This window comes from Colletotrichum gloeosporioides, assembly GCF_011800055.1.
Source record: "Colletotrichum gloeosporioides strain Lc1 chromosome Unknown consensus_32, whole genome shotgun sequence".
In the NCBI taxonomy this organism is placed as follows: domain Eukaryota; kingdom Fungi; phylum Ascomycota; class Sordariomycetes; order Glomerellales; family Glomerellaceae; genus Colletotrichum; species Colletotrichum gloeosporioides.
In genome coordinates, this window is record NW_025544677.1 from 311,055 (window position 1) to 338,937 (window position 27,883).

The 27,883-nt window shown below is 53.0% G+C and overlaps 10 protein-coding genes across 10 annotated transcripts; 3 read left to right on the forward strand and 7 right to left on the reverse strand.

The window, feature by feature from the left end:
* Nucleotides 1–342: 342 nt before the first annotated feature.
* Nucleotides 343–1,927, reverse strand: GCG54_00007130 (uncharacterized protein; the record flags this gene model as incomplete). The annotated part of the gene is made up of 3 exons (XM_045407118.1): nt 343–856; nt 928–1,544; nt 1,913–1,927. The coding sequence occupies 3 exons, from the start codon at nt 1,925–1,927 to the stop codon at nt 343–345; spliced, it is 1,146 nt and encodes a 381-aa protein (XP_045266039.1).
* A 52-nt stretch (nt 1,928–1,979) lies between these two features.
* GCG54_00007131 (uncharacterized protein) lies at nt 1,980–4,074 on the reverse strand (the record flags this gene model as incomplete). The annotated part of the gene is made up of 2 exons (XM_045407119.1): nt 1,980–3,004; nt 3,054–4,074. The coding sequence occupies 2 exons, from the start codon at nt 4,072–4,074 to the stop codon at nt 1,980–1,982; spliced, it is 2,046 nt and encodes a 681-aa protein (XP_045266040.1).
* A 1,388-nt stretch (nt 4,075–5,462) lies between these two features.
* On the reverse strand, nt 5,463–6,764 carry GCG54_00007132 (uncharacterized protein; the record flags this gene model as incomplete). Its single annotated transcript, XM_045407120.1, has 3 exons — nt 5,463–6,076; nt 6,142–6,326; nt 6,463–6,764. The coding sequence occupies 3 exons, from the start codon at nt 6,762–6,764 to the stop codon at nt 5,463–5,465; spliced, it is 1,101 nt and encodes a 366-aa protein (XP_045266041.1).
* A 2,009-nt stretch (nt 6,765–8,773) lies between these two features.
* GCG54_00007133 (putative secreted lipase) lies at nt 8,774–10,048 on the forward strand (the record flags this gene model as incomplete). Its single annotated transcript, XM_045407121.1, has 2 exons — nt 8,774–9,079; nt 9,170–10,048. The coding sequence occupies 2 exons, from the start codon at nt 8,774–8,776 to the stop codon at nt 10,046–10,048; spliced, it is 1,185 nt and encodes a 394-aa protein (XP_045266042.1).
* Nucleotides 10,049–12,023: 1,975 nt separating this feature from the next.
* On the reverse strand, nt 12,024–12,806 carry GCG54_00007134 (uncharacterized protein; the record flags this gene model as incomplete). The annotated part of the gene is made up of 2 exons (XM_045407122.1): nt 12,024–12,265; nt 12,656–12,806. The coding sequence occupies 2 exons, from the start codon at nt 12,804–12,806 to the stop codon at nt 12,024–12,026; spliced, it is 393 nt and encodes a 130-aa protein (XP_045266043.1).
* Nucleotides 12,807–13,195: 389 nt separating this feature from the next.
* Nucleotides 13,196–16,086, reverse strand: GCG54_00007135 (uncharacterized protein; the record flags this gene model as incomplete). Its single annotated transcript, XM_045407123.1, has 4 exons — nt 13,196–13,234; nt 13,281–13,997; nt 14,328–14,920; nt 15,444–16,086. 4 exons carry the CDS (start codon nt 16,084–16,086, stop codon nt 13,196–13,198), a joined length of 1,992 nt encoding a protein of 663 aa, XP_045266044.1.
* A 2,933-nt stretch (nt 16,087–19,019) lies between these two features.
* Nucleotides 19,020–20,469, reverse strand: GCG54_00007136 (uncharacterized protein; the record flags this gene model as incomplete). The annotated part of the gene is given in 4 exon segments (XM_045407124.1): nt 19,020–19,310; nt 19,377–19,583; nt 19,597–19,847; nt 20,160–20,469. 4 exon segments carry the CDS (start codon nt 20,467–20,469, stop codon nt 19,020–19,022), a joined length of 1,059 nt encoding a protein of 352 aa, XP_045266045.1.
* Nucleotides 20,470–21,533: 1,064 nt separating this feature from the next.
* On the forward strand, nt 21,534–23,741 carry GCG54_00007137 (Rap1 GTPase-GDP dissociation stimulator 1-B; the record flags this gene model as incomplete). The annotated part of the gene is made up of 3 exons (XM_045407125.1): nt 21,534–21,747; nt 21,801–21,932; nt 21,988–23,741. The coding sequence occupies 3 exons, from the start codon at nt 21,534–21,536 to the stop codon at nt 23,739–23,741; spliced, it is 2,100 nt and encodes a 699-aa protein (XP_045266046.1).
* Nucleotides 23,742–24,269: 528 nt separating this feature from the next.
* Nucleotides 24,270–26,124, reverse strand: GCG54_00007138 (60S ribosomal protein L13; the record flags this gene model as incomplete). Its single annotated transcript, XM_045407126.1, has 4 exons — nt 24,270–24,665; nt 24,725–24,883; nt 24,976–25,231; nt 26,045–26,124. 4 exons carry the CDS (start codon nt 26,122–26,124, stop codon nt 24,270–24,272), a joined length of 891 nt encoding a protein of 296 aa, XP_045266047.1.
* Nucleotides 26,125–26,535: 411 nt separating this feature from the next.
* Nucleotides 26,536–27,535, forward strand: GCG54_00007139 (uncharacterized protein; the record flags this gene model as incomplete). Its single annotated transcript, XM_045407127.1, has 2 exons — nt 26,536–26,887; nt 27,018–27,535. The coding sequence occupies 2 exons, from the start codon at nt 26,536–26,538 to the stop codon at nt 27,533–27,535; spliced, it is 870 nt and encodes a 289-aa protein (XP_045266048.1).
* Nucleotides 27,536–27,883: the final 348 nt, after the last annotated feature.

A 27,883-nucleotide genomic window follows, 5' to 3' on the forward strand; every position in this document is an offset into this window, starting at 1 on the left:
GATACCGGCCGCGTTGACTCACTTGGCTTGAGACATTGCACAGTCTATTTCACGTCTCCGGAAACTTCAATTGAAGCCTTGGGTTTCGCTTTTTGGTACGATTCACCTGCACCTGGGCCAATAAGCATTGCCTTGGAAGTACTAAGAACAAGTAAGACAAGTTTGGCATGGATGCTTGACTTATTTGTATTTCAAAGTTTGAGATAAGTCTCATCCCGTTGACCAACGGCTCGCTTCCCTGCCAGACCGTAAGCAGCACGACTTACACCCCTACTTCAAAAGCAACCGAGACTGATATTATTCCTACGATCGTTGTAAGCATGTACTAAAAGACAGTATTGCCTAGGCCTTCTGGCGCCAGTTGCTGGAAGCCAGAGACCTAAGTGGCTGGTCTGTCTTGTTGCTCGATGAGTTCGGCGTGCTGGAACCCATCCTCTTCCACGACGACCTGTCAGGTTCCGACCTCTTCTCAGTCCTGGATACAGGCCAGGAAGGCTGGTTGCTATTCGCCGAAGACTGTGAGGACATGGTAGGCCAGTCGTCCTTCGATTCCCTCGGGGCTGGGCGAGTCCATCCCGTGCTCGACTGCTCGTCTTTTGGCCTGTCACTCTGAGGAGTAGGTCTCCCTCTCCATGAGGAGTCTTCTTTCTGCAGCCTCGACGGCTCCCGGATCCTCACTGGAATTCGTTGGGCGACGCTGACCTGCAGGGCACCTCCTGCGTATTCCTTGCCATTCAACGCCTTAATTACCGCCGCTGCTTCCTCGACCGTTTCGAAGTCGACGAAGCAATAGTGGTGGTTTCCGGGCTTGGAGCGAGTTTCCATATGGGGTGTGACTCGTTTTCCTATCTCTTTTCTGTTATTGGATACTATATTAGTAAACGGTCGTGGCATTCGTCACCCCTCGGGCGTAGAACGGAGACTTACGGAGTGAAACCAGCCAGGAGATCCTGCATCTCCTGCTGGGCATGTTGCTGATCAATCATCCTCGTCAGCCCGCCGATATACAGCCGCCTGCCATCGCCATCTGTGCCAACGACTTTATCAAAGTGGCCCATAGCCTCATATGGGCTGTCCCCAGTCCCTTCAGCCCCAGGTTCCTGCTGGCCTGTCCAATTACCCCATCGCTTATCATTCGGCTCCGCTTCCCTCCCCCAGACCCTCTGCCGCTGCTTCTTCGGCTCGCAAGGCCCGACCTTGACTGGACGGCCGCGGATGTCGACGCACAGGGAAGCAAGGGCCCGTTCGGCGTCGGCACGCTCGACGAAATCGACGAAGCAGTAGCCCGGGTTCCTCCCATTCACAGGGTCGACTGAGATGACGATCTTCTCAAAGTTGCCAAAGTCGTTGTCCCTCAGCATGTCTTCGATCTCGACCGGCCGGACGACGTAGAGCAGGTTGCCGAGGTAGATGCGGCGGCCCTCGAGGAGCGCTGCGGGCTGCTCGCGGGATCCCATGATGGGGAGAGCGCGAGATCGCTGCGTGAAGTGGCGGCAGGCCGTTTTGTTGGAAGAGGTTGCAAACGCTCCGCAGATGGGCTGGACCTAGAAATTCAGATCAATGCGGGGGAGCTGCAACGATGCGGCAGTGGGGTAGATTGCCCTAACTAGCTCATCCCGGCAAATTTGCGGCCGAGCAGCTTGCTTTTTCGAGACGGGATACTCAAAGCTTGGCTGAGTTGCAAGCTTGGGACGAATTGCGTGCCGAGAGCGTGTTTGAAATGTTGTGTTTGCTGTAGTAGTACAGGACTCTCACGACCGTGGACACTGGTGTGCGTCAGAGGACTGCAATTTCTTTCAACATAACCCTTGAGATCTATTCCTTCCAGCAGTAAACACCAGTGATAGAGATCGATCCTGGTCTACCCAAACTATGCTTGTAAGAGCCCGTACATGACCTGATATGAACCAACCAAAACATTCTGCATGACATTATCATAACCTCGTGGGCCAAACGCCACCTTTCTCCCAGTATCTTGTTCACATAATGAAGACAGGCTGCCGATTACCAATGAGCTCACTCTTGGATACCTGAACATCCTTCTTGTCGAAATCATGAAGCGTCAACCAGCAGATCATTCTGAAAACCAAAGTATACCAGACTGTGAGCCGTTGCATCTCAATCTGCATCTTCACCGTGTCTCCCCAATCTCTTCGGACCACCATGCCCCGAGATGACCACGTCTTTCTGTGCACGAGACCTGGTGACGGGAGCCCGTTTTGATGCTTTGCCGTGGGGAATGTAGGCTGGTGAACCTGGATCCGAGGCGATGGCATGGGCGAGACATCAGCATCGCTATCCCCGTTTTCTGCGCGTACGGGTGACTTTCTGCGCAGCTTCGAGATGTTGTGGATCTCCCTGGTGACTTCCTCTTGATCTCCTCCTGTTGTAGAGCCAACTTTTGTCGAGCCAATAACTCGCCAAAGGATTTGATCAAAGTAAATCTCCATGAAACGCTGCTCCCTCATTTCGAGAGGTACGCCTAGTAGATCGCCGAATGAGATGTCATCCGATGCTGGCTTGCTTCCATTGGCGCCTTTGCCGTCTTTGGCGTTCTTGTCCTGGCCAGGACCGTTGATAGCCTTGAGAACAACCTGCAAGTGTCGACGGAGAACATCCAAGACTATAGCCTGATTTCGCTTGTCGATGAGTTCATCCAGAGACTCGATCGTCTCATGTAACTTCGTCATCCGGGTGTGGCTGAGGGCGGCGTCGGTACGGAAGTCTTGCTTGAGAGACTCTGCCTTTTCGAGCATCGAGCGAATCTGCTTGACTTCTTCGTGAATCAGATCATCAGACTGCTCATCGTCTTCCGTCAGCAGCGAGATCGTGTCTTGGATGCTGTCCAGGTCTCGACCAATGAGCTCGGAAAATGCGCTGAGAAGTCGGACAAGCGAAACTGATTCCCTATCCCAAGGGAAAATCGTCGGGTTGGGCAAGAAGCGGAAGCATCTTCCTTTGATGTGCAAAACTCGAGCAATCATTCCGACAAGCTCGAAGGTCACTGGGTGATTCTATTAGCTAGAGTTACACTTGGGAAGTGGCGTGCGTACCGGGAAAGATGTGCCTGTGCTTCTTCTTGTCTTTGTAGTAGAGAATCGTTTCAACATTGCAGCCGATCTGCGTGAGCGTCTCGGCGATTTCACTCTCGCTGCCCAACTCCAGTATCTCAACCTTCACGTTGTCTTTCCCGGACGATGTCTTCAACGGATCTTGCCACTCCACATCTTCAGCCTCATCCTTCTTCGCTCGAAAAAGAGTAGGGACTCGGCCAAAGCATAGCTCCTTGACCTCTGATGTCGGTATCAGTCGCCGTTCGCCGAAAGTTGTTCTGCCTGTCTTCTCAAAGACGAAGACGATGCCGAAGTCGGCTATGCGAGAGCCGGTCAAGATGTAGCCGTTACCTTCGGCGCGATACTTGTTATCGTCACGGTCGAAAACCTTCCAGTAAATTCCAAGGACGGAAGCAAGCTCGACTATATGAGAAATGGTCGTGATTGCGTACGGCTTTTTGATCGCCGGGTTTGTGTCAAAGCTCCTCTTCTTCGCCATGATCTTGACTGTAAGGGTCACAGGTGGCGGTTTCGTTCCCACGGGCATGAACTTTTGGCCCGATTCCTTCTCCCGCTCCTCCGCCTCCCAGTCTCGCGAGTCCTTCTCCATTCGTTCAATTGCATTCAGTAGGTATACCCATGTTGCAAGCTCATTATTGACTGTGTGGACGCTCTCAAGGTCGTTCTTGGGAGACAGCTTGTCGTAGTCGACACGGGTCTGCTTGCAACTATCCAGGGTGCCCTCCGCATGCCACGCCGCGCCTTCTCCTGGGTTTCTCTCGTTCCCGGGAGGGGCCAGAAAAATTATGGGCGCTTCGAACTCGATCTCAAGGCGCAGCTGCCTCCACCTGAATTTGCTTTTGCTGTTTTTGGACCACTTGCCCATCACTCGCTCATCACAGTTGGGGAGGCCGCGTGCTGTTGCGAACACTGCTTGCGCGAATTGAAGAGTCGCCGCAAAGAGGGCGACGATAGCAATCACGAGCGCCGCAATGGCCACCGAGACATCCTCTCCGGCCATTCTGATCTGACGGAAGCGGGCAAAAGCTGTTTCGGGTCGACGGGCCGGCGCGTGGGCTTGGGAACGTGTATCTCCGCTTGCTCCAGCGATCGGATCGGCGCGGTAAAGTGGAGCTCTCCCACTCACTCGGTGATCTTACCGTCGGTCGGTATGCCGGTGGGAGACTACTGCTCTCACGGCCTTGGGAGCTTCAACACGGTGATTAAATGAGAGTGGCCTTCAAGAAATCGTGGCCGATTTGAGAAGGGAGGGGAAATTCGTCCGTCGCAACGGCGAGGCTCTGGGGAATCCTGCCTTTATGGCAGTCCAACGGCCCGCACCGCCTGAAAGAGAGTCGCGACTGCAGCTGAGCTTCGCTAATGCAGGACCCCTGGCGATGCGCCCCGAATGGCTTGAATCAGGCGCTTTTTTGCAGTTGTGAACCATTGCTGCGGCTCAAAGAAGTCAGAGCCTGCTTCAAACCTCAAAAGAAGGGAGGGCCCAACTGGCTGCCTGCTTTCCAGGGCCGTGTTTGAGCAACCAATAAGTGCCGGATTGCTGGCCCTCCACGTCATGATGTCTTACTTGGTGGGAGACACGGAGGATATCTTGGGTGCTCAAAAGAAGAGCTGCGCCAGCGCATGCAACTTGCCGCGTAAACCCCAAAACAGGCTGTGCCAGAGCCTCATGGAACGCTTTTCTCGGCCTCCGCCAGTTGGGCATTTCTCTGATCATTGCAATGAGGCCGGCTAAATCGGCATCATATCAGCCAGTAGCGCGCTGAGCTGAACCAACGTGACAGCGGCAGCGTCTGTGCAGAAATTCTATCAAGAAAGTCTCAATCAAATCTTCACAGTGAAAGAAAGATTTCTATCATCCGTTTGAGACCTAATCGTGATAACATAGCCACAGCTGGTTAAGCCACATTACCTCAATGGGGCCACCCACCTGCAAGACTCTGAGATCAGAATTGACGACTATCATCAACCCCTATTCAATCTTTCATCATTGCGAATGTTTGGAACCATCTTCTTTGCATTCAGAAGCAATAACAACTGCCATATTGCCAATGTCTAATGAGGATAAAGCCCCTGAATACCGGTGATTGAAGGTTGCATCTTGATTGCTCCCGTCTTAAGGCCAAGGGTTCACCTTGGAGTCGTGTTCGTCTGATAATGCCGATCCCGTGTCGTCTGTGCGCTGGATTGCGGGAGGATCGGGGCCTTAATATCGGGAGCTAACCAGCTACTCCATGGTAGGATTTCGGACGTCTACCGAGCCTAAAAAACTCAAGCGCGATTTTTCTGTCTTTCTTTCGTAGCGAATTACTCAATAATCAAATGCTGCAAAAATGAAGAAAACTTGGGTCGTAATGCCGTTATATTATTCTACTCTATGAAATTTGCTCATTACTTCTTCAAGATGCCGTGTTGGCTCGAATGATTGGATGCATTCTCCACATCATCCGGGAGATTCTCATATCGTCCATTTATACGGTGGTCTCCATCTTGCCGAAATTCTGAAACGATGACCTCTTTTGTTTGCATGATTCCCTCCATGGGACCCATTTTGCGCCTTGTGGAGTTCATCGCGAACGACTCCTCAGGTCCCTGGGCTCGCACAGTCGATCGATGAACCGTCGATGCGTGGGTGCCGCCGCCGTAGTAGTGAAGACCTGATGGATTGGTTGATTTTCCTGACGACTTCTTCTGCCTCCTCTTGTTCCACATGCCGTAGATCGTCGGGGCGTTGACGACGATTGCCGCGGTGAGCAGCTCGGTGCTGGCCCATGTCGTGCGGTTGGTTTGGAGGTCCTTGTTGTTGATGTTGATCGGCAGACGGATGACGGTGATGGCGATGATGAAAATTCCAAGAGTGAACAGGGCGTAAAGTTGGATTTTTCGCTGCCAAGGAGTCTTGAGGGAGACGACCAATGGGATCGGGAGGACGAGAAGCATGAAGTCGGTCACAATGTTAAGAACTCCAACGACGACAAGTTGAAGCTGGGCCTTGGAACATGATCCTGCAAGGGCGAGTTGTCAGTCGTAATGTTCTCTTGACAATCCTCAAATATGACTAGTCACATACCAGGGTCAGGCAGAACCTGCCAGTAAAGGTGAAAGGGATTGCATTCGCTGAAGGTTGTCACCTGGCAGGCGACGTAGGTGCCGAAGAAAATGAGGGAAAAGGACCAAATGGTAATCTTCTCATATCGCAAGTTGAGAATGAGACGACGGTAGACGTCCAACAAGACAAGTTTCTGCAACCAAAGACTTGAGTCGGGTTAGTATATCGATCGCAACTCTAAAAACCTTCCTGACTCGATTGCGTGCAGAAGAGGGCATACAAGCGAGGACGCAACATGGGTTGTTGCAGTGCACCAGGGGGTTATCAAAGGGGAGAACTGACTAAGAGTTGTAAAAAACCCGGTTGACGAGAGACAGTTTGCTGCCGATCTCCCGTCTGTAGATCTCTTCGTCTGTAAAGTCGTGCGAGTCTCGATATTTCGGTGTCACGTTGTTCGTCCCCCAGGTCAACACCACATGAATGAGGCCAAGTCGAGTCAGTGCGCAGACGCAGGCGGCGATAGTGAGATAGTCGCCCAGGTTGTATTCCTGCCTGGCTATCTTCCTCCAGACTAGCCTGGCGAACATGACCGCCAAGGCCAGGCAGCTGAAGAGCCAATGGATGAGGAGCGTCGGGTCATCCATGGCCGGCGAAGTTCCGAAGGGGGCACTCGCACAGCGACGTGGGACGAAGGAAAGGTCAAGAGAGAAAGAGACGACGAAAAAAGGGTCCTTCGAGAGCAGTGCAGACGGGGCAGTTCATGAACCATTATTATCCTCTTTGCCTCACCTACACTAAGACATAGGGGCCCTGCTTAGTCCCAACCGTACGTCTCCTCATCCCGGCGCCTTGCGAAAGGGCATCATACCATTCCGAGAAACTCTTGCGGCGTGACCAGTTTCCAGACCTTGCGAAGAGGCCGACCCAGATGAAAGGATCAGGGCTTGAGACCTCCGTTCTTCAACCCCAACTTTCCCTGCGCCTTCGGATGCACGTCGGCTGCAGACTCCCCCATCCCAGGACAGATGTGTGATTGCGATCCACCGTGGGGCTCTGTCCGAGGGGAGGTCTTTAGACTTCTAGAAGCCGAGGTGACCGGACTGGTTGTTACGGACTTACAAGAGGTAACGTAAGATCCAGGGATCATCTTTCTTTTTTCTTGTGCCGCAGCACCGCATGCAACATCGCTTGCGGAGAGGATTTAAGCGTACCGAAGACGATTCGAGTGTGGAGCGGATTTCTTGATTCTTCAACAACAACCGGCATGAACAGGCAGCCTTCGCTTAGATCTTGTTCTTCAGCGACCGGAACCGGACAGATCCTTTTCTTCTTTTTGCCGACGGAGTTGAAAGACACAAAATACGATATCAGAATCTGCCCCCCCGTGGCGGGCGTGCGTGCGTGCGCGTACCTTGCAGGGATATGGATGCATCGGAGGAGCAAACGTCCACTAGGAAAAGACGGGGATGGCCTGACGGTTGATCTGGGCACTAGCAAAAGCTAGCGGTAGATACAGCCACAGCCGTCTTGCCGTTCTGAAAAGCCGGTAAGACAGTCGGTCTTGGCCACCACTTGGAGTCGAGCAGGTTGATTTCTTGATTCTCCATTGAATTTTGGACCCGATCAACCGATTGTCCACGGCCGATGTGGGAAGATGTGGGAAATGGATCAAGATCATCATAATCACCACTCTTCGACCCGCCATAAGATCACCAAGCTCCCCCACCAAAATTGCAAGTCATTGCTTTTCTCTCTTCGAGCACATAAGTTCCCTCTTCGGCACTTGTTCCTTTGACAGAAGTTAGCCCCCAAACCCGAGCTTCTCGTTGCGTCTGACAGCCGCCCAAGAAAGCGATCCCGAAGCAGTTTTTCTCTCCTCTTTCCTCTGCGCACGGAGATTAATGCTCGGACATGATCCGCATCCAGCCCTCTAGTGAAGGTTAATATCCATGGTTGTTCGACGATGCTACCGCGGCCCCGTTCTATATGAGACCCTCGCGTGTGTTGAGGCCCTGGTCCCTGTCGGCGAACTGACTCGTGCCCGGACAACACCACTTTAATATGGGCAGGCCAACTTCTTCAATGGATGGAAATTAGGCAGTGCTGAATAACCCCCAACTATCCCCTATTGTCAATTGAACCCCCCCGAGTTCCGCCGTATATCGTACGCCGTGAAGTTGCCCAGTCTCCATCCCACGATCGGGAAGTGGCCGCGTGGCGTCTCGGTCCATCGGGCGAGTGCCGCTATCCAGACTTACAGACCGAATCGAAGCCTTGGAGGCGGTGGCGTCCCGCTAAGCTCACCGGCAAGCCATGTCTCAACGTCGTATTACCTCATTCCTTGGCCGCTCCATCAGCCCTATCATTGAAATCACTCGAAGGATGGGACCCTTATGCTAGACTAGCGGAGCTCGCGGCAAGGTGATTTTCGTTCAATTAAAAAGAATGAGTTGCCACCCTTCCGTCGCGTGGACGGAAACTTTGTTGATCCCCTGCCCAACCACTGTCGCTCTTTTTCTCAGTCACTCTCCGTTGGTTCGGTTCTCCCTTCCCCCTTCCACTCCTTTTGTTCCAAAGGGTCTCCCATCTAGTCAATCGCTAGCCCCCCGTGTCTCATTTGGTATCAAGGTGACACACGCCGACGCAGCACAATATGCAGTTCCTCAAGCTAGCTTCTGTGGCCGCCGCTCTGCTGGGCCAGGCCTCCGCGTTCCCCCAACGCGGCGGACCGCCAGGCTTCCCGGGACAAGGCGCGCCGCCTACGCCGGATGAGGGATGCGTTGATTCGGAGGTCCCCTACATTCGTTCTTACTTCTACGTCGGAGGCGGTTACGTCGACGATGGCTCCGGCGGCCACATCTTCCGTGACCAGATGTACGTTGAGAAGTTGCTCCCTACCTTTGGCGTCACCCAAGAGACGCCGATCGTCCTGATCCACGGACAGGCCCAAACGGGTACCGTAAGTGCACTGCAGATCCCCATGAGGCCCTCTTCGGAAGGTCACAATCTTTCTCGGCCGAGCCTTGAACCTTACTGATATTGTCCCCAGAACTTCCTCAACAAGCCCGATGGCGGCCGTGGCTGGGCTTCTCACTTTGTGAGACAGGGCTTCGAGGTCTACATCGTCGACCAGACGTTCCGTGGCCGCTCCGCCTGGATGCCCGCCTACGGCGCAACCAAGCCCTCGACCTACTCCGCTGAGATCATCCAGCAGCGCTTCACCGCCGTCAAGGACTACATGCTCTGGGCCCAAGCTGCCAACCACACCCAGTGGCCCGGTACCGGCACCATGGGCGACCCGATCTTCGATGCCTTCTACAGCTCCAACGTCGAGTTCGTCAACAACGCCACGTACCAGCAGAAGACCGTCCAGGACGCGGGTGCCGCCCTGCTCGACAAGATCGGCCGCCCCGCCGTCGTTCTCGGTCACAGCCAGGGTGGTATCATGCCCATCATCATCGCCGACGCCCGTCCCGAGCTCACCAAGGCCCTCATCCTCCTCGAGCCCACGGGCCCTCCCTTCCAGGAGGCCATCTTCAGCACCAAGGCCGGCCGTCCCTATGGCTTGACCGACATCCCCATCACCTACTCCCCCGAGGTCACCGACCCTACCACCGACCTCGTCCAGGCAACCTACGCCGCCAAGGGCGAGAACTACGTCCAGTGCGTCCTGCAGGCTGAGGAGCCCGCGCCCCGCCAGCTCGTCAACCTCGCCAGCAAGCCCATCCTCCTGGTCACCTCCGAGGCCTCCTACCACGCGCCCTACGACCACTGCACCGTGGAGTTCCTGCAGCAGGCCGGATGCAGCAAGACCGAGCACCTCGAGCTCGGCGAGGCTGGCATCCACGGCAACGGACACATGTTCTTCATGGAGAAGAACAGCTACGAGATCCAAAAGGTCCTGCGGGACTGGATCCTGGCGTTGTAAGGGCGGTCATAGCGGTGTGTGGGGAGAGAAATGCGTGCCCACGTGTGCAAATATGTCAATGCTAGTCGAGCGGATACCCATAGATGATGACAATCGTAATCTGGTAATGATGTGCGCCCTCCCAACACCTGTCCTAACTTGAAGTGGTGATATTGGCCCATGCGTCTTGTGTTATTGGGGGCGATCAAAGTATGCGATGCGATCTTCCAACAACTTCCCGAACTTGAAGCATGCTCGTGGCACTGATGATCGAATCGCAGACGGCGTTTAAGAGAAAGGACACCCCGGCTAGCGAGCACGACTCATTCAGGATCGGCGCCTAATTCCAGCATGACTATATCACCGCTGCAAGTCATTTAGTAGCCGTGATATCGCCTTGCGTTGTATCTTTGACGTCTTTTGTGGGCCTTCACGTGTGCCTCACTCATCATCCTGGCCGGCAGAAGGTAAGGCGGACGGCTGGACGGCCCTCGTGTACTCATCGCAACGTCCGTGTCCTGGTCCCAAGAACGAATTGGATGGGGACTGGCAGAACAGCCTCGGCTCACGCCCGCCCATATCGTCATGGCAGCGGAGAAACCAACGAAGAAAGAAAGCTTGTCCTTGCAAAGACCCAAAAGTCGCGATGATTTGAAGGCTAGTGTGGGCTTAGTCTTCCGGAAACCTGGCTGATGGCACACTATATCAAACTGACCATCGCGATAAGATCTTCCGTTTCGCAAACGGTGAACTCGGATTTCTTTGATCAGTGAATCGAACCGCCTTTTTAATCTGTTCTTTTGCCGAACTCCCGGGCCTCATCGGACACCGCCTAGTTAAATTGCCGTGGAGCGGCGACGGGGTAGTCCCGGAAAAGTGGGGAACACCCGGGTCACACGGGGTTCAGGCTCGGGGGTTCCGAATGTGAAGCGAAATTCACATTATATCCTCAAAACTTCTCTGACGAAGTTCCACAACAGTTTGGACACCATAAAAATAAAGGTTCAGTAGTTTCTTTGAGGTAGCCGCCGCCGTAATCCAATTCCTCCAGCGAGACTTCATCCGGAGAGCCACGCATCTAGCCTGTTCTGTCTAAGAACACCACCATTGGTTGGTACATCGGCAGTATCTCAACTCTTTACGCCATGGTAAATGTCACTGAAGCTGAGCTGCCTAATTCTCTCACAAGACTCTTTCATGCCTCCCCATTCATTTATCCATCCGGAAAGCACTCGCCGGCAAATCGATAATTCTCTGGGAATAAAGTACGGCCGTCGGGCTTTTCTTTTTGATCTGTTTCTGCTCTCTTTCGTATGTAGCGGCTTCCTTCTCGTTGTCTTCTCTGTTTCCAAGAGACTCATCATCGCGCACTCTGCGCAACAAAATACGGAACATTCCCTCCCTCAAGCAACACCACAACATCGGAAGCTCTGGCATGATGTGGACACTAGTCTGATACAAACTCTTCCCCGCGCTCTTCACTGGCTTGCCTACACTTGATCTCACCAAATCGGCAAGGACTGCAATACGACCTGCACCGCCTATTTGCCTTATATGTTGTCAGTGTGCCAAATTGTCAAAATTGTGCTCTCCTAATCTGTTTTGAGAGCCCTTGTCTTGAATGAAGTTGCTCGGTGGCGGACTCGTCTTCATTCCAAATCCAGGTCTTCTGAAGGCCTGTTAGGTCGAAGATACGGAGAATGGCACGCTCCGTCCCGCTCATTGATGGGTTTTTTTCTTTTTTTTTTTTTTTTTTTTTTTTTTTTGGGGGAATAGTTAAATACTTTCCCCCGGTCATATAGGAAGCCCCCCCAAACCGGGNATTGGTATGTGCTGCAAACCAGGTTCATTTCTGCCTCATAACAGATGTTGACCCAGGCCAGGAACTCCGCCCTGAAGTTTAAGACCCATGAGAGTCTACCCCCCTTTCTTCCCTTCTAACTTTTCTTCTTCGCAGTTTGCCGCCTGGAGGCGCACCTTGTTGACCCATGAGAGTCTACTTCGTGTTTGTCTCAGCAACCTGACAAACCAACACTGGACACCACTCTTTTTGCTTCCTATAGTCTTCTAGAATCTCAAGAATGCTCTGAAAGCCTCTTTCCTCGGCGATATCCAAAGGCGTACGCCCTTGAAGGTCTGCACAATTCACGTCCACCTGTTCTGTCTCCAATAAAAGTTTCACAATGTCTGTATACCCATACCACACCGCATGGTGGAGAGACGTCCTACCATCAGCATCTTTAGTATGAACATCGCCCCGGCCTGTCTGAAGGAGAATTTTGACGATTTGCAGTTGGCCTAGGCTAGCTGCTACGAGCAATCCGACAGACACCAGCTCGTCAACATTAGCGTTTCCTTCATGTTTTCTTACTAGCATTTGCACGATCTCCAAATGCCCATTCTCGATTGCAGCAAGAAGTGTGTCCAGTGCCAGGAGATTCCCAGTGCATTTGCGAAGCAACGGCGGAACCATTTCGGTCTGCCCTTTCTCAATGGCTAGAATAGCAGGCGTTTTGAAATCGTTGAACTGATGATCGGAATCGACTTCTCTCGAGTATAACAAAGCCTCGACGACTTTCGAATGCCCCTTCGTCACTGCGAGGAATAGTGGGCTTTCCCGCCAATTTCCTGCTGAATTGACATCAACTGCGACAAATTGTAGTAGGAATTTGACAACGCCCTCGTGTCCCTCGTAAGATGCGAGTGCAAGAGGCGTTCTCCCTGATGAAGATTTGTGATTGATGTTTGCTTTGCCAGTGCTCATCAAGAGGATGACCATTTGTAAGTCGCCTCGTTCAGCTGCTAGTGCAAGGGGCGTTTTGTTTGCTGAGTCTTCTGAATCGATGGCGATAGAAGCCCTATCAAGCAGCAACTTGACGACCTCTGCGTTTCCATTGCTTACTGCGTGAGCCAGTGCTGTTCTTCCGCCAGTTCCTTTCATATTGATGTCAGGGTCGCTCATGTCGAGGAATATCTTCACGATATCAGACCTTCCATACCGTGCTGCTAGTATGAAAGGGGTATCCCCGCTTCCACGAATGTTGTCCCATAGGATAGACAAAACGTGTTGAAGTATGCGCCTGCTTCCCAAACCGGCAGGGGGTATTGATGTCCAGACATACTGAAGGCTCAAGCAACTTCTTGAATTGACCTTAGCCTTTCTGGTCATTAGAAGTTGTCTGACTGAGGCTTCATGGCCGTGTGCTGCTGCAAAAGCGAGAGGTGTCCAACCTCTGTGACAGCTTGAGTCCACGTCAGCCTTCTTCGACTCAACCAGATGTCTGACAACAGACTCGTGACCCCATTCAGCAGCAAGAGACAAGGGAGTCTGGCCTTTCTGATCCACCGAGTTGACATCAACTTTGCCTCGGCGGAACTTTTCCTTTGGAGAAAGATTGGTAACGGTATTGACTAGCACCCGAACAACATTCGAATGTCCGTTGCGAGCTGCCCATGCTAGAGCTGAGCGACCGTACTTATTGTCCTTGATGTTCAGTTGTATGTGTTCCTTCTGGATAAGCTTGGACACCATCTCCTCAAGTCCAAAGTACGATACCAATATGAGTGTTGTAAAGCTTGACGGGTCAATTTGCCGACCCTCGGGCAAGAGCGTGTTGTACGCTGTGACCCAAGGCAAACATCCAACCCAATCAACATTGCAAAGGTCCGCAATGAGATTTTCAATGTCCCAATCAACCATTACTGTTGCATTCCTGCAATGGAGGGTCCAATACTCTACTGAGTATGCCAGAAAGCTGTACTTCACCCAGTTCTCATCACACATGCAGTTTGAAGGAACATGCAAGTGAAGTGGAAATGGCGAGTTGGTCATCCCCATGAAATGCAAGTATTTTGCACACACACCAGTGAGAACTCGATTCGACTCAAGCGGGTCGAATGAGGCTTTCCAGATGAAACGCTCGGGATGCAGATCATCAGAATGCGAGCCTTGTAGGAATTCTTTCGCTGTCTGATGGATCAAGTAGACTTTCGAGTCAATGACAGTGACAAAAAGGCCACAAAGTACTCTGATCGCGTCGCGAGATCTCATTGCCGGCTCAGTTCGTAAGTCTTGCGGCGCGCATCCACATGAGATAGCGAATGCCACCGCTAATTCTTGCAATGTCAACGGCCTCTCAGCCCCAACGACAATGTGAAGAAGAATCCTAGCTTTGTGAGAATCAGTACTCCTGCGCAAAGTTCTCTCATAAGCCTCGTCAACCGTAGGGGGAATATCTCCTACTACCTGACGGATTGCACTGGAAGATATGCCCAGAGTCATCTCTATAACATCGCATACCAGATAGACCCAAAGGTACGTCCGATTTGGCATGCTCGTAAGTTCGTCATACAAGAGTTCTTCTTCCGCTTGATTCAAGCTGAATTTCATGCCCAGTTCGAAGACTCTACCCCTGATGACAAGATTGATTTCTTGTGCAATTTTGTCAACTTGCTCCTCGTCTTCGCCGTGTAGATGTATAGTTGGAGCAAGACTCTCGAGACTCTGCAAACCCCGTGAAATTTGACCATCCATGCGACTGGTAAGAAGGAACTTCAGTGCCTTGGGCCGTTCAGGATTTTTGAAAAGAAGGCACAATGCAGCGACTATTTGGGTTCGCTCGTACTCCTCACATTCATCGACTGCATCTAGGATGCAAGTGATATTGCCAGATTTGCCGTATGATACGGAGATCAGAATGTCCCAGAGATGCTGAAACGACTGGGCAAGCTTGAAGCCAATCATTTCGAAGTCATTGAGCATCTTATCAGAGACAAGAAACGGCTTCTCCATGAATATTTGGTGCAGAATAGCACACATGGCGCCTGAAACACTCTTCTGGTCTTGGAAGTCGTCCTTGAAAAAGAAGTAGCATATGGTATGCGAAGGTGACCCTGGAAGGACGTTGTCAACCAAGTGCCTTGCCAAAACTGATTTTCCACAGCCAGGATCAGCAGAAACCCAAAGCAGCCCTGAAGATCGTTCTGTTTGCCATTCTTGAAAACTTCGGTGTCCAATGAACCACTCGCATGTTCCAGGTGCTCGCATTGGATTTCTGTCCTTGCTTGCCTGATAAAAGCAGGTGTTTTCAGAAAGGGTGCGGATAAGCCGGTTCACCTTGGCCTCCCTGGTTTCTGCTCAAGCCAAAATATTAGCTTGTGGTCAACGAAGCAGGATTTTTGTGATTAACATAGGGATTTCTGTTCGTAATACTTCTACTACCGAGGAGAATTTCTGAATCCTGCACTCATCGACAACAATATAGGGTCTGATCTCCTAACAAATTTCCTCCTGTGCATTCTCTTCTGATAATTTCCCCAAGCTTATAGTCTCTCGTGTCTTTCGTGAATATGAAGTGCCAAAATACAAATGCTGATACACCAAAAAAGACGAGTATTGCAGACTACCCTCACTGACCTGGAGCTGCGCCAAAGTATGCGTTTCCCTGAATCATGTGCCCAGTTCCGTGGCCATGCCAGGTCGTAGAAGTGTTGTTGTTACCGATCTGGTTGTGCTGGGACCCAGTTCCATCATAATTGATGGTCACGGTTTCTCCCTGTCGCAAGAGCTCGTCTGGAGCGGATGGCTCAATGATTTTGAGTCCTTCTACAGCCAGCCCCAATTCTTGAAGCTGCTGCGACGTTGCAAGCTTCATCGTCTGGTCGCTTGCCAGGATTTGGACATTTTCGATGATCTTTTTCATCAAGTCCTCCACACGACCTTTCTTCCCCTTGCACTTGATCATTTTGACGTATCGGTTCAGGTCCCATTTCGAATCCTCACTTGCAAGCCCTTCCAGTATATCCTTGAGCATCTCGGCCTCTCCCTTGCACGATGTGACAACTGGCGTGATTGCGTCAATTGTTGTTCTCGGTGCTTGCCCTGCGTTCGTCTTCACGTGCTCCAGTATTTGTAACACGAGCGGTATTCTCTGAGAAACTTCCTGGAAGGCCTTTGGAAGTCCGGCCATGTCCTTGATCGTCGCATATGCCTTGTTCGCAGCCTCGAGAAGGCCTATGACACCGCCAATCAGGCCGATCACAGCTTCGACGCCAGACATAGTGGATTATAGTGGACTTATTTTGTGGATAAGGAGAGTCCTGGTGTTCAAAACATGTTAGAAGACAGTCTGATAACTAATAGAAATGAGAATGGGTAGTATGAGTCAATACCGGATAGCGGGTCAAGTTCTTCTAAGAGTGAAGAGGAACAGAGCAACTTAGCCGTAAGAAATTACTTGTGTGCAATAATATGGAGGAAATGTTGACTTATTTGTGCAAAAAAAACAAGATTCAATCCTTCTCCTACTCCTTTAAATGGGAATTCTGGTCTAACATATGCCATAGCACGCTTTGCCATATTCCCGGCTTTCTTTTCAGACCTTGCCATAGCAATTCAAGTTTTCATGTCTCGACCGCTGGTGGCTTATCTTCAAACAAGCTGAAGGCGGCAATATGGCGAATTTAGGTAGATCGTGGCGTTGAGCTGAAAGCTAGCGGCTGGCCATGTTCTACCGGAATGGGTGTTATGGGAAGTTCCGGCTTATAACAAGCGTTCGGTGGTTTCAGTCTAGCTACTAATCGAGGCTGGAATAACGGCTAGATCTCGTGATATTCAGCTTCTAAGCAAGAGTTTCATGGAGAAAGGGTTCGGCCCAGTCAGAAGACAGCCTACATCTACCAAACTCATCCTTCCATGGGAACTGCATTTTCTTGTTGACCATCCATCGTTAGCGGATAGAAGAACAACGCAGCGTACACAGCAATAGGACCAACTTTCAACAGCTCATTACATCTCACTACTTGCCCACATTTTCAGGGGGACCCGATCAGATCCTTATGGCTGAGCCCCCATTTTCATGTTCCTTTTACTTCAACGTACTGCACTTGGAGGGGCTTGCTCTTGTCACAATTGGTTATTATTGTTGTCATTACATGACCTGTTATCAGATCTCATCCCATGTAATGGCTTCCTGGAATGTTGGAAGTCTCATTTAACATTCTTGATCGCTCGATAGGTCAACCGATAAACTGAGACTTTTCATACGAGACTTGTTATTCGGATGGATAATAACTGTGTAACGATGGCGACGACAACAGCAACAACAGCAACAACAACAACAGCAACAACAACAACAGCAACAACAACAACAGCAACAACAACAACAACGGCAGGGGCATATCATGGATTTCAATTTTGGGTTTACCTTTCTAGACAAGAAAAATGGAAATGACATGGAGCTAGCACAAAAAGCTTTGTACCCGGTAAGCTGGAAGTATCCACCAGCAAGACTCTGCCATGAAGAAAGATCTTGGAATCTGAACTATTCTTTCTTCCTCATGGTAGCTTCATTGCATCTTTTAGTAAAGATGGACCATCTATTTTTTACGTCCCCAGACACTAGAATAAGTCCACCTGCCGTATCTACCAAGATAACCAAGTTTTTCATTGGAATCCCTTTTGGTACATGCCAGCTTTTGATACAAAGTTGGGGACAGATCGCATTCGTTGAATTGCAAATAACCACGTGCCTCTTCAGGATCACTCTTAGGTGATAGATACCGAGCAATAAAGCGTTTTAGGGGATGAAGGTACCAAGGTTTCCATAAGGCAGAAACCAGAGTAAAAGGTCGCATGCGCGATTCCCCACTCTTAAAGTCCATGAGATATTCGTCGCTGATGTGCGTAAAAAAATCAAGTCCAGGGATCCCGTATTCAGCGATTTCGTTCGGACTCAATCCGGTGGATTTTGAAACCAGGTCGTTGTGAACGTTCCGTACTAGATGGAAGGAGAGACCATCGAGAACATCTTTGTCTTCAATGATGATCAACCTGAAGTCCCACTCCAGGCGTGCGTGGCGTGACAGCGATTCTTTGTATGATTCCCAGAGCTCATGATGTCCGTAGGTGGTGCGGTAAGCGATCATAAAGGCTTTGCCGGTCTGAATCCACCTTTTCAAGTCTTCTCCATGCTTGCTGAGAAATTGGGACACAGTGCATGTCGTGACGGAAGTGCCTCGGGTCTCCTTTGGTTCCCTCTTAGTTGGCCTGCTGGAGGCGAACCTCTTGATGGCCGAGGGGCCAAGAAGTCGCTTGGGGCCAAAGACTGGTTGACTGTTGGTAGGTCTTGCAAGAAAGGATGGAATAAGTGGTTTCGATGCCAGCCATGCGCGTGGGAGCATGCTCCGCCCAATGGGCAGCTGGGGAGCGGGACGAAGCATGATGGTCTGATGAACTGGGTCGCTGGTGTAAAGATGAAAAGTTTCAAAGGGGATGTTATTGGGTCATGATGTGGTTTTATATGCGCTCTTGAAGCCAGGGGTTCTGTAGCTGTTTGTTGAGGCTTCACCGAAGCTGTTGGCGCAAGAACTGCAAAATTGGAGAGCTTCTGCAAACACATCCCCTGCGCCAACTTGAACGCAGAGTGGCTGTCATGCTACGGCATCCACTTCTTCTTCAACTTCCATTTCCCAAAAAGAGGAAATATTGCTATCTTCGTCTCACCGCACAAACCTTGGACGTGTCCTTCAATTTGTATACTTTTTCTGGTCATCGACACACGATCAAGAGCTTTTCTATCCGGCCGAATGCTCCGAGTATCCGAATATAGCGAGACTCAAGTCTTAACCAATAGGTGCGACAACTAAAGGGAAGACACGAAATGAAATGAAATGAGAGCTGCATAGAAATATGAGCGAAATATTTCTTCAATTCACAGATAATAGGTGTTTTTGGGTCTTTCCCGAGAAGGTCCTTGCTTTGCCACACTGAACCTGGTTCTGGTGAAGTTCAAATAGCAAACACAAACATCCCAACTCGTATGATATTCTTGCTTCGGAAATAGTCACTTTACGGCGCAAAGCTCAAAAAACGACCAAAGTCTTGGATCAAAACAAGACCCCAAACGAACCTCAACACTCAAAACAAACCCAGGAGATGCGTCAATACGCAAACACCACGAGCACTGCCATCCCGTGCGATGTTGGGTTAGGATCAAATGTTCAGCAGCATCTTCCGTTTCAGGATCGACCCCAAGTCAGTTGAGCCATCAGGGCTCAGGTTTTCGGGGTCGTAATAAGAAGCATTTATCTCCGCCTCAATGTTTACCCCAATCCCTGTTGCATCAAGAATTTTCGCGATCTGATAATGAGCCCTGAAAAACTCCGGCTCGGGAAGGGGGTATCTGTTGTCGAAGGAGACCAGCGTCATGACTTCACGATGGCCTTGCGGGGGTTTGACAGCGAAAGGGGCTCCTTGAAGGTTCTTGATTTCGTACTTGTTAATCTAGCCATTGGACGTTAGCTAAAGATTCAAATTGTTGACGGGTTTGGAACTACAAAGATACCCTACCTTGCCATCAACGGGGTTGAGAGCCAACCGGTGGTCGTCGTAGTCTTCACGAACACCGGTGTGAAAGGTGATGAGGTTTTGGTGTTGATTCAGGCTGTCCGGGCCGATTTTCCCCCCCCAATCCAGGGAAGTATCGGTATAAAGCATACCAAACATTGGCCACCGCTTCTCTCTCGACTTGATTGGCGTTGTTAAACTTCCCAAGGGCTAATGGCAACACATGTGAGAGATGAGTGCCACCCGCGGGCATGCCTGCAGGCGGCACAAATAGCCCCTCCATAATACTCTCATAGTCGCTGCAATGACTGTATGCACAGCGGAATCCGTCACGTAGGAGGCATTCATCCTTGAGAATCTCCCGTCGGCCTCTGGCTGGTTCCGCGAGTTGGGTAATCGAGCTGGTGGCATTGAAATTGGGCAACGCGGGTGTGGATGCCAGTGCGACAGAATTGACCATACTCGCAAGCTTCACTATTGAAATCAAACTTTTGTCAGTACATTATCGACTTAGATAGGAGGTTACTGGCCGGGCAGTGTCCCCTGTGACTTCGATCGTAGCGTACCCAATACTCCAATAAGGACGACAGTAGTAGAGAAAGCGATAGGAATAGGGATAATGACGACGACAGACGACGGCAACGATAAGGGAAATGAATATATAGGAAACGTTGTGGCTTAAACGCAGTATAAGAAAATAGGGGTCTTAGTAGGATACACGGTTTACACGCGTGTGTGGTGGACACTGCCCGGATAGCAAACCTCTTAGATAGAGTCATAACTAACTTGGCTTGAGTATTGTGTCAATTAGATAGCGTGAGAATGCCCTGAGCTTCACTTGATCTCTGCCGATCTTCTTGATGTCGGTCATGAGAGAGATCGCTCCGTTTTTCGAGAGCATTTCCCGAAAAGTCGAGATTATCATGCAGGTATTGTCAGACGATGGGGTATAAAACTCCATGACGCTGTCGGTGAGTTTCCAAAGGTCAGAGAAACTGTCTGGGTCTGTCTGGTCGTCCAATTGCTGCCGATTGAGAGGATGAGCGATGACGCTGCTCAACACCGTGGAACGTTTCGGGCCAGTCTCATCTGCCATTTTGGCATAAAGAAGCGGCGAGGTGAACTTATTTCAGTGTTAGAGTGACTCTTTTTCCCGTGTGCTCACTATTTTCGCTGCCGTCGCTGTTGCCGTCGCCTCTAATCGTCTGTGTCTTTGTCGTCTTTCGTTGCCGTCTATCGTCGTCGTCGTCTTGCGTCGTTGTTATTGTCGCCGTCGTCGTCTCTATCGTCTTCGCTCCTATCGTCTTCGTAGCCGCCCAGACGTAGGCAGATTAAGCGGTCTTTATGGAAAAAGGGGATGAGCTTTTGGAACAATGTCGGCTCTGCAGCTCGCAAGACCGGAAATGTCAAAATGTGAAAATGGAAGCAGTGAAAGTTGTCAAGGTGCATACCAAACGGTACCGAAAGTACCCATCAAACCGAGAATCCACTATCTTGCAAGAGATGAGACTTTATTGGTGAAAACATTACTGGCATAGTTTCTTCTCCCCCATTTAGCCAACCAAATTCTTGCCACACGGGTTCAGCGGATTCTCATTACAATAAATTGCGCAGACATCCATTTCTGGGCCAGGAAAGAAGGCCCGTTCGGTCAGTGCAGCATCATCGGGCAGACAGCATACCCCTTTGTGTCAATCCACTTGTCACAAAACTGACGACCAGACAATAGCTGATTCATTGACTTCCCTTTGCTCAGGAATACCGAGTTCCGCAATTTATTGAAGTATTGTTTGCTCTACCACGCAGTATGTAAGGTAGAAGTTCGACCTGCTGCCCACGTCCACCCCACAAATGCTGTCACTCCCAGCCAATCACATTGCCCGCTGCCAACTCCTCAGGCGTCACCCACCACCAAAGCAGGAACTCGGGCAGGTCATCCCAAGTCCAGTCCGCAGCACCACCACGCAAGCCAGGAAGCAGGCAGTATCCAATCACGAACACGAATCGCTTCAAGTTTCCCGTGAGGGGCACCTCTCTTCTCATCTTCAAGACTGAAGAACCATACGTTCAATCCCGAGAAATCAACCGGAGAAAAAAGTCATTGGACTAGTTTGAGACAGGAGCACAAGACAGAGACACCGGTTCACCACGCCTCCAATGATGCAGTCCTCAGCCAGCGTCATTGGGGTAGACGCCATCGAACACATCCTGGCCGACGCCTCGTCATGGGCCAACCCCGGCGCCGAGGACCAGGGCCGCGCTCACAGGACCGCTCTGCTCGGCGATGTGTTCTCGACCGCGCAGCACATGTGGCATGCGGGCAGTCAAGAGATTGATGTGGTGGCAGAGAAGCTGGGTGATGGGAGCCGAGATGGTGATTTGAGCCTTACAAATCCAAAGATGGATGAGAAGCTGACATGTCGACAGCCTCATGGAGACTGCCCTATGGCGACTCCGGTATCGTGGACTTGTTCCTCAAGATCGTCACCACATCGAACCTGCGCCCGGCGTTGAAAAAGCACACTCTCCGCATCATCGGCAACTCATGTGCCGACACAGGTAGCTCACTCACTTTGGTCTACTCTGATCACGGTCACAAGCTAACGCCACCCAGATGAGAACCGCGCCCGCGTCATCTCCTCAGGCGCCCTTCCAGCCATCATCGCTCTGCTCAACGACGACGACGTCCTCCCGTTTACTATCTCAGTCCTCTACAACATCCTCGTGGACTACGAGCCAGCCCAACAAGCAGCCTCGGCCGCCAACCTGACCCTCTCGATCGTCAACCTCCTCACATCGCCCCGGCTCTCCCAAGCGCAGAGCCTTCTATCCCTCATCGCCAAACTCGTCGCTCTCCTCGCAACCCACGAGTCCGAAGCGACCCTCGCACCCCCTCAAACGCCCTCTCTCCTACTCACGCTCGCCCTCACCCCGACAACAGAGCCCGAAGACTTCGTCACCCTCACGGCCGTCGCCCTCGCCTACCTCACCCACGCCCCCGTCCAAAAGGCCTTCATCGAAACCGGCTCCGTCCCCATCCTCCTCGCCACTTTCTACCACCTCCAAACCCAGCTCGAGGCTATCCGCGTCGAGGACGAAGATGCCGCGATCCAACTCAAGGCCCTCCCGCAGTCCTTCGTCCAGCTCCTCTCCGACATCTCCTACGACGACGCCTTCACCGCCCACAATCCCATCGGCTCCCCCGTCATCCAGACCCTGCAATCCTGGCTCGCCCTCCCCAACGTCCACCTCCAGTCCGCCGCCTGCCTCTGCCTCGGCAACGTCACCAAATCCGACGAGGCCTCCTACGCCCTCGTCAAATCCCACTCCGTCCACCTCCCCCTCGTGCCCCTCCTCCGCATCTCCACCGACTCAACCCTCCTCCACGCCGCCCTCTCCTTCCTCAAAAACCTCGCCATCCCGCCCCAAAACAAGCCCGCCCTCGGCGACGCCGGCCTCCTCGACGCCGACATCCTCCCCCGCATCTGGTCCCTCGACGTCAACCCGCAAGTCCAGTTCTCCGCCGTCTCCCTCACCCGCCTCCTCCTCGTCAACACGCCCCCCAACGTCCGCCGCCTCTGCGCCCCGCTCAACCCGGACCCCCTCTCCCCCTCCCACGACACCACCCACCTCCACCGCCTCCTCGACCTCTTCGCCCGCACCGACGCAGAGCACACAAAGACCGAGGCCGCCCGCGCCGCCGCCGCCGTCTGCCGCGTCCTGCACACCACCCCCATCCCGCCCCTGCTGCCCGACTGGGACCCGACGCAGGACGGCTACGTCTTCCGGCCGGAGAAGCCGCTCGCGCCCACCGCGGCCGCCGAGGCCGAGGCCGACGGCGGCGCGCGCAGGAGGGAGCGCTTCTACCGCCAGCACGCGCCGCTCAACAAGGCCCTCGCGTTCCTCGTCACGCAGGCCAAGTTCCCCGTGCTGCGCAGCGAGGCGTGGTTCGTGTTCGCGCTCATGTGTCGTGCGAAGGACGGCGCTGGGGTCGTCATTCGTGCGCTGCAGGTGCCCGGCGCGTTCGAGGCGCTGACGGAGGCGATTACGGGGCGGACGTTCTCTGGGGAGGATGTGGAGGGGAGGCCGGCGGCGTTGCAAGCGGGTTCGAGCTCGGAGGCTACGGTTGTTGGAGGGGAGGGGAATAGTATGGCGTTGGTTGATGGGTTGGGACTGGAGCCGCAGGCGGCGGACCCGAGCCAGGCGGCGGGGATGAAGAAGGTTGATCGGGAGAATGGGCTTGTTATGGTGAGCGAGCTTGTGAGGAGGCATGAGGAGGAGCTGCCTGCGGTGAGGAGGGCTGCGTTTGAGGAGATGTTGAGGGAGGGCGGGGAGATGCTGGCTGATGAGAAGGGGAAGGAGACATGAGATAGCACATAGCAAGGAAACGAAACACCAGACAAATTTACTTGACAAGAGACAAACTTGCGAGCACTGGAACCAGAATAAATCACAGAAAGGGGACGAAAAGGCAGAAGAATCAATCCATAGTCTACTCCTGTCACACATAGACCCATGATACACGTCACACATTTCATCATATGCGCGTCCTGTCTCCTTCCGTCGTCAAGGACGACACGACAGCAACACACAAGTCTGGGCGTGATCAATGCAATAGTTTCTTTATGACCTTGTCCTGAGTTATCTCTCTTCTCTCATTTCCACCGAACCCACGCCAGGCCCAGCGCTTCTAGACTTTTTTTAAATTCCCTCAAGCCCAGAAAGTTGTGATTGTTTAACGTGTCGAAAGCAGCAGCCGAGTGAAAACCTGATTCCATTGTGCCGCAGCAGCAAACATAACCCCCCGACACCACAAGAGACGGACGACACCAAGAAAGCCAGAGGAACATGCATAAGAAAGTAAACAAATTTTTCCCGTTGACGGAATCAAGTTGCTTATTTCTTGGCAGCCTCGGCCTCGGCGGCGTCGCGGGCACGCTTCTCCTTCTTGCCCAGGTTGCGGGCCTCGGCTCTGGCGAGGCGGAGCTTGCGGTAGGCACCACCCTCGACGGCAGCGGGGACGTCGGACTTGGAGATCTCGGAGAAGCCGCTGACGGTGTTCTCGACGGGGAGGGCGGCGGAGAGGTTGCGGACGGTCTCGGTGCTGGCGAGGTCGACCTTGGAGTCGCCCTGCTTGGGCTTGTTGGAGCGGCGGGGGAAGACGACGAGGCGCTCCTTGTAGGCCTTGAGGCGGGCGACGTTGGCGGCGAGGGACTCCTCGCTCAGGTTCTGGCGGCGGCCGTCGACGGCGATACCGATGGTAGGAGCGTAGAGGCGGGGGATACCGGCGGCCTTGGTGGACAGTCAGTTTGCTTGCTCGTGCCTTCCAAATCTTCCCAGAGCAAATTTACCTTGAGCTCAGCCAGGGTGAAACCGCGGCCCTCACGGACCTTGCGGTTGTACTTGACGGTAGGGCATCGCACAACCGGGCGGAGGAGGTCGACGGGGCGGGGAGCGACCTTGGCGGCCTTGGCCTGACGCGCGACACGGCGGCTGTGCTTCTTGCCGGCCTATTGTGGTGTTGTTAGAAAATTTCGGGTTCCCGGTTGATGTTTTTCCCATCTCGAATCGTCGCCAATTTTGCGACGGGGCCAAATCATACCTGGTCGAAGTGCGTCCTAACCCGGCGCTGCCAATCCTTGCGGAAGTCTGTGGTGTCTCTGTCAGTTGTCGTGCTCTTCTCGATGTGCGTTCTTCGCTTCGTCGTTGGATCGTGGGGGAGTCTCACGGTTGTGGGGGATCTGCTGGTTGTGTGCGATCGCCTGGAGAGAGCCAAAGTCAGTAAATCGGCGGCGGCGACAGGGACGCGAATGCCTTCGATGGCGATTCCGTAGACGAGGGCAAACGTACCATTGTGCCTGTGTCGCGATCAAAGGGTTAGTAGTCCTAGGCCGGGTCGTCGAGATGCTGCTGCGAGGCGTGGACAAATTTCCTGGAGGTACGACGAGTCAAAATCTCTGGAGGGCATGAAAACCCTACGAAAAGCCCGGGCGTGCGGTACGTACTTGGGGGGGTTTGGCGGTGCGGGACGGCAGGCGCGAGGCGATTGGCTGTGGGCAGCTTGCCGTGGCAGGGCAGGCGGGACAGGCGACGGCGGAACCTTGATCCGCGCAAAAGGTGGCCGCGGTGAATTTTTGCGTTGAGGTACGTATCTTTACTGATTGTGGGCTCGGCTGCAGACGTCTATTTAATTCCGTCCACCTCGCCCATCTTCCTCCTTTTCTCCTTTTGAAAGGCATACTTACCTTGTCTGGCCGTCGGGGGATCAAGAAATCCTGACGGCAGAGAGGGAGGCCTGCATTGCACATCGCGGCGTCGACCTCTCTCGATTGCCCTTCGGGGCCATCGTGGGCGCAATTTTTGATGTATGCCTTTTGTTTTCATTGTGTGCTCTGCCTCGCGCAGGGTCATGAAGAAGACTGTGAGTCTTGGAGTGTGAGCGGACTCGGCGTCAGCTGAGGTTCTTCCGTGGTTCACAAATTTGATCGTACTGAACCTCGGGCTTTTGGAGTAGAGGCTACGTCGATGACGGATTTGTAGTAATACCCATTCGTAGCTTCGCTCAATTGATACTGTAATTGCCCGTCAACATTCGTGATAAACATGTACGTCTTCCTGCCGCGCCATTGACCATTGACGATGGCTTCACCCAGTGCAATGTTCGCCCATACCATGACTTCCTGCCGTAGACGTCGAAGTTCTTCAGCTTGGGATTGCGCTTAGCTGTAGTGCTCCCATCCATCAATTGCATCGTCCGTATCCTCTGAAATGGATTGTAACCTGCGTCCAGTTCTCCTCCCATGCGTGTCCCCTATGCCATGATATGCCCAACCACCAAAGATACCATCACCAGTCCTCCCTTCAATTATCGTCCATCTCATCACCACGTTCCTCACACCCAGCTGCCAGCCGCACCAAAGCTCCCTCGTACGACGACGACCCCGGAACATCCCGCACCAATCACAACCCCGCAAAAAAGCCCAACACCAAAAAGTGCCGCCCCATACCCAGAGCTCCAAAAAATCTCATGACGCTCGCCGACCCGTTCTCCCGACTCCGAGTCGCCTCTCAACCTCGACCATAGAGTGAACCGCCAAAACCACTCACCTCCCAACGATACCCCCCCGAATCGTCACGAGCAAACCCCAGGCCGCCCACAACCATGGCTTCGAGAGTATCCCCCCGAAGCGCCTCCGACGCAACGCGCTTCACCTCAACCACCCCGCACGCCGCCTCCAAAGCCGCCGCCGCCGCTCCCACGCCGAAACCAAAGCAGCAGCAGCCCTCACCACAAGCAAAGACACCAGCGACAAAGTCTCCTTCCACACCGAAACCCTCCGGCGGCAACAGGCTACCCGGCGAGACCCCCGAAGAGCGCGTCCGCCGCCTCCGCGCGGCCCACGAGGCGGCGCGCAAGGCGCAGACCAGCAGCGTCGACCGCGTCCTCGGCGGGAGCAGACGGTTCTTCGACGTTGCGCACAAGGCGACCGTCATCGGGCTGGTCGGGTTCACAGGTATGTTTAGAGAGCACGTCTTCCGGGGGATCATGCGAGGCCAATTGAGCCCCGAGATCGCCACCCTCCCGGCTCAACCCATACAGGCAGCCACTTAGAAAGAAATGATACTAACACTACCAACTCGCAGCAATCGCCGGCCTCGTCTCAATCTACTCCGTCTACGACATGGTAACCTACAACAAACAGCGCCGCGCCGACTTCATCGAGGCCCAGCGCAAGATGGAGGAGGACTCCCTCGCCGCCGCCCGCCTCGCCTTCATCAACGGCACCGCCACCGACGCCCAGGTCTCCCTCGTCGAGGAGGCCAACGCCGCCGCCCGCGAGTCCGGCACCCGCCTGCCGCCCCTGCTCTCCGCCCCCACCGTCACCACCCAGGCCGAGAAGATCTTCGGCACCGGGCGTGCCGAGACCGCATCACCAGAGGCCACCAACTTTTCAGCACCCGCGGAAGCCGTCGCAGCGGAAACGCACAAGAAGAGCAGCGGCTGGTGGCCCTTTGCGTCGTCCGCCAAGCCCACCACAGAAGCGATCCAGGACAAGGCCAAGGCCGCCTTCGAGCAAGAGAGGGAGAACCAGCGCCGCGGGGGCGCGTTGGACCAGATCGGGCTGCAGCCGGCTGAGGAGAAGAAGAAGGGGTGGTGGTAAGAGCATCTTACAAACACACATCACCTGCTCTTACTCTCAAAAACTCTCGGCGCGCGGGCGGGTGGCAACATTGTTATAATTTGATATACACAACAACCCAAAAACGGAGCATGCGGTATTGTAACGATATGCATAGACACGCTACAAACAGACACACACACACACGACGACACAAAAGCTGGAAAACAGGCGGAAGGAAGGAAGAGAGAGAGAGGGTATGATAATGGTGGGACCAAGGATCGAGTGGGTGAAGAGCCGTGTGTGGAAGCCGGTGATGGTGTCCTTTCTGCCTCCCTCGACGCCGGGGAAGGCATTGTAGGAGGACGAGAACGACGACGAGGAGCAAGA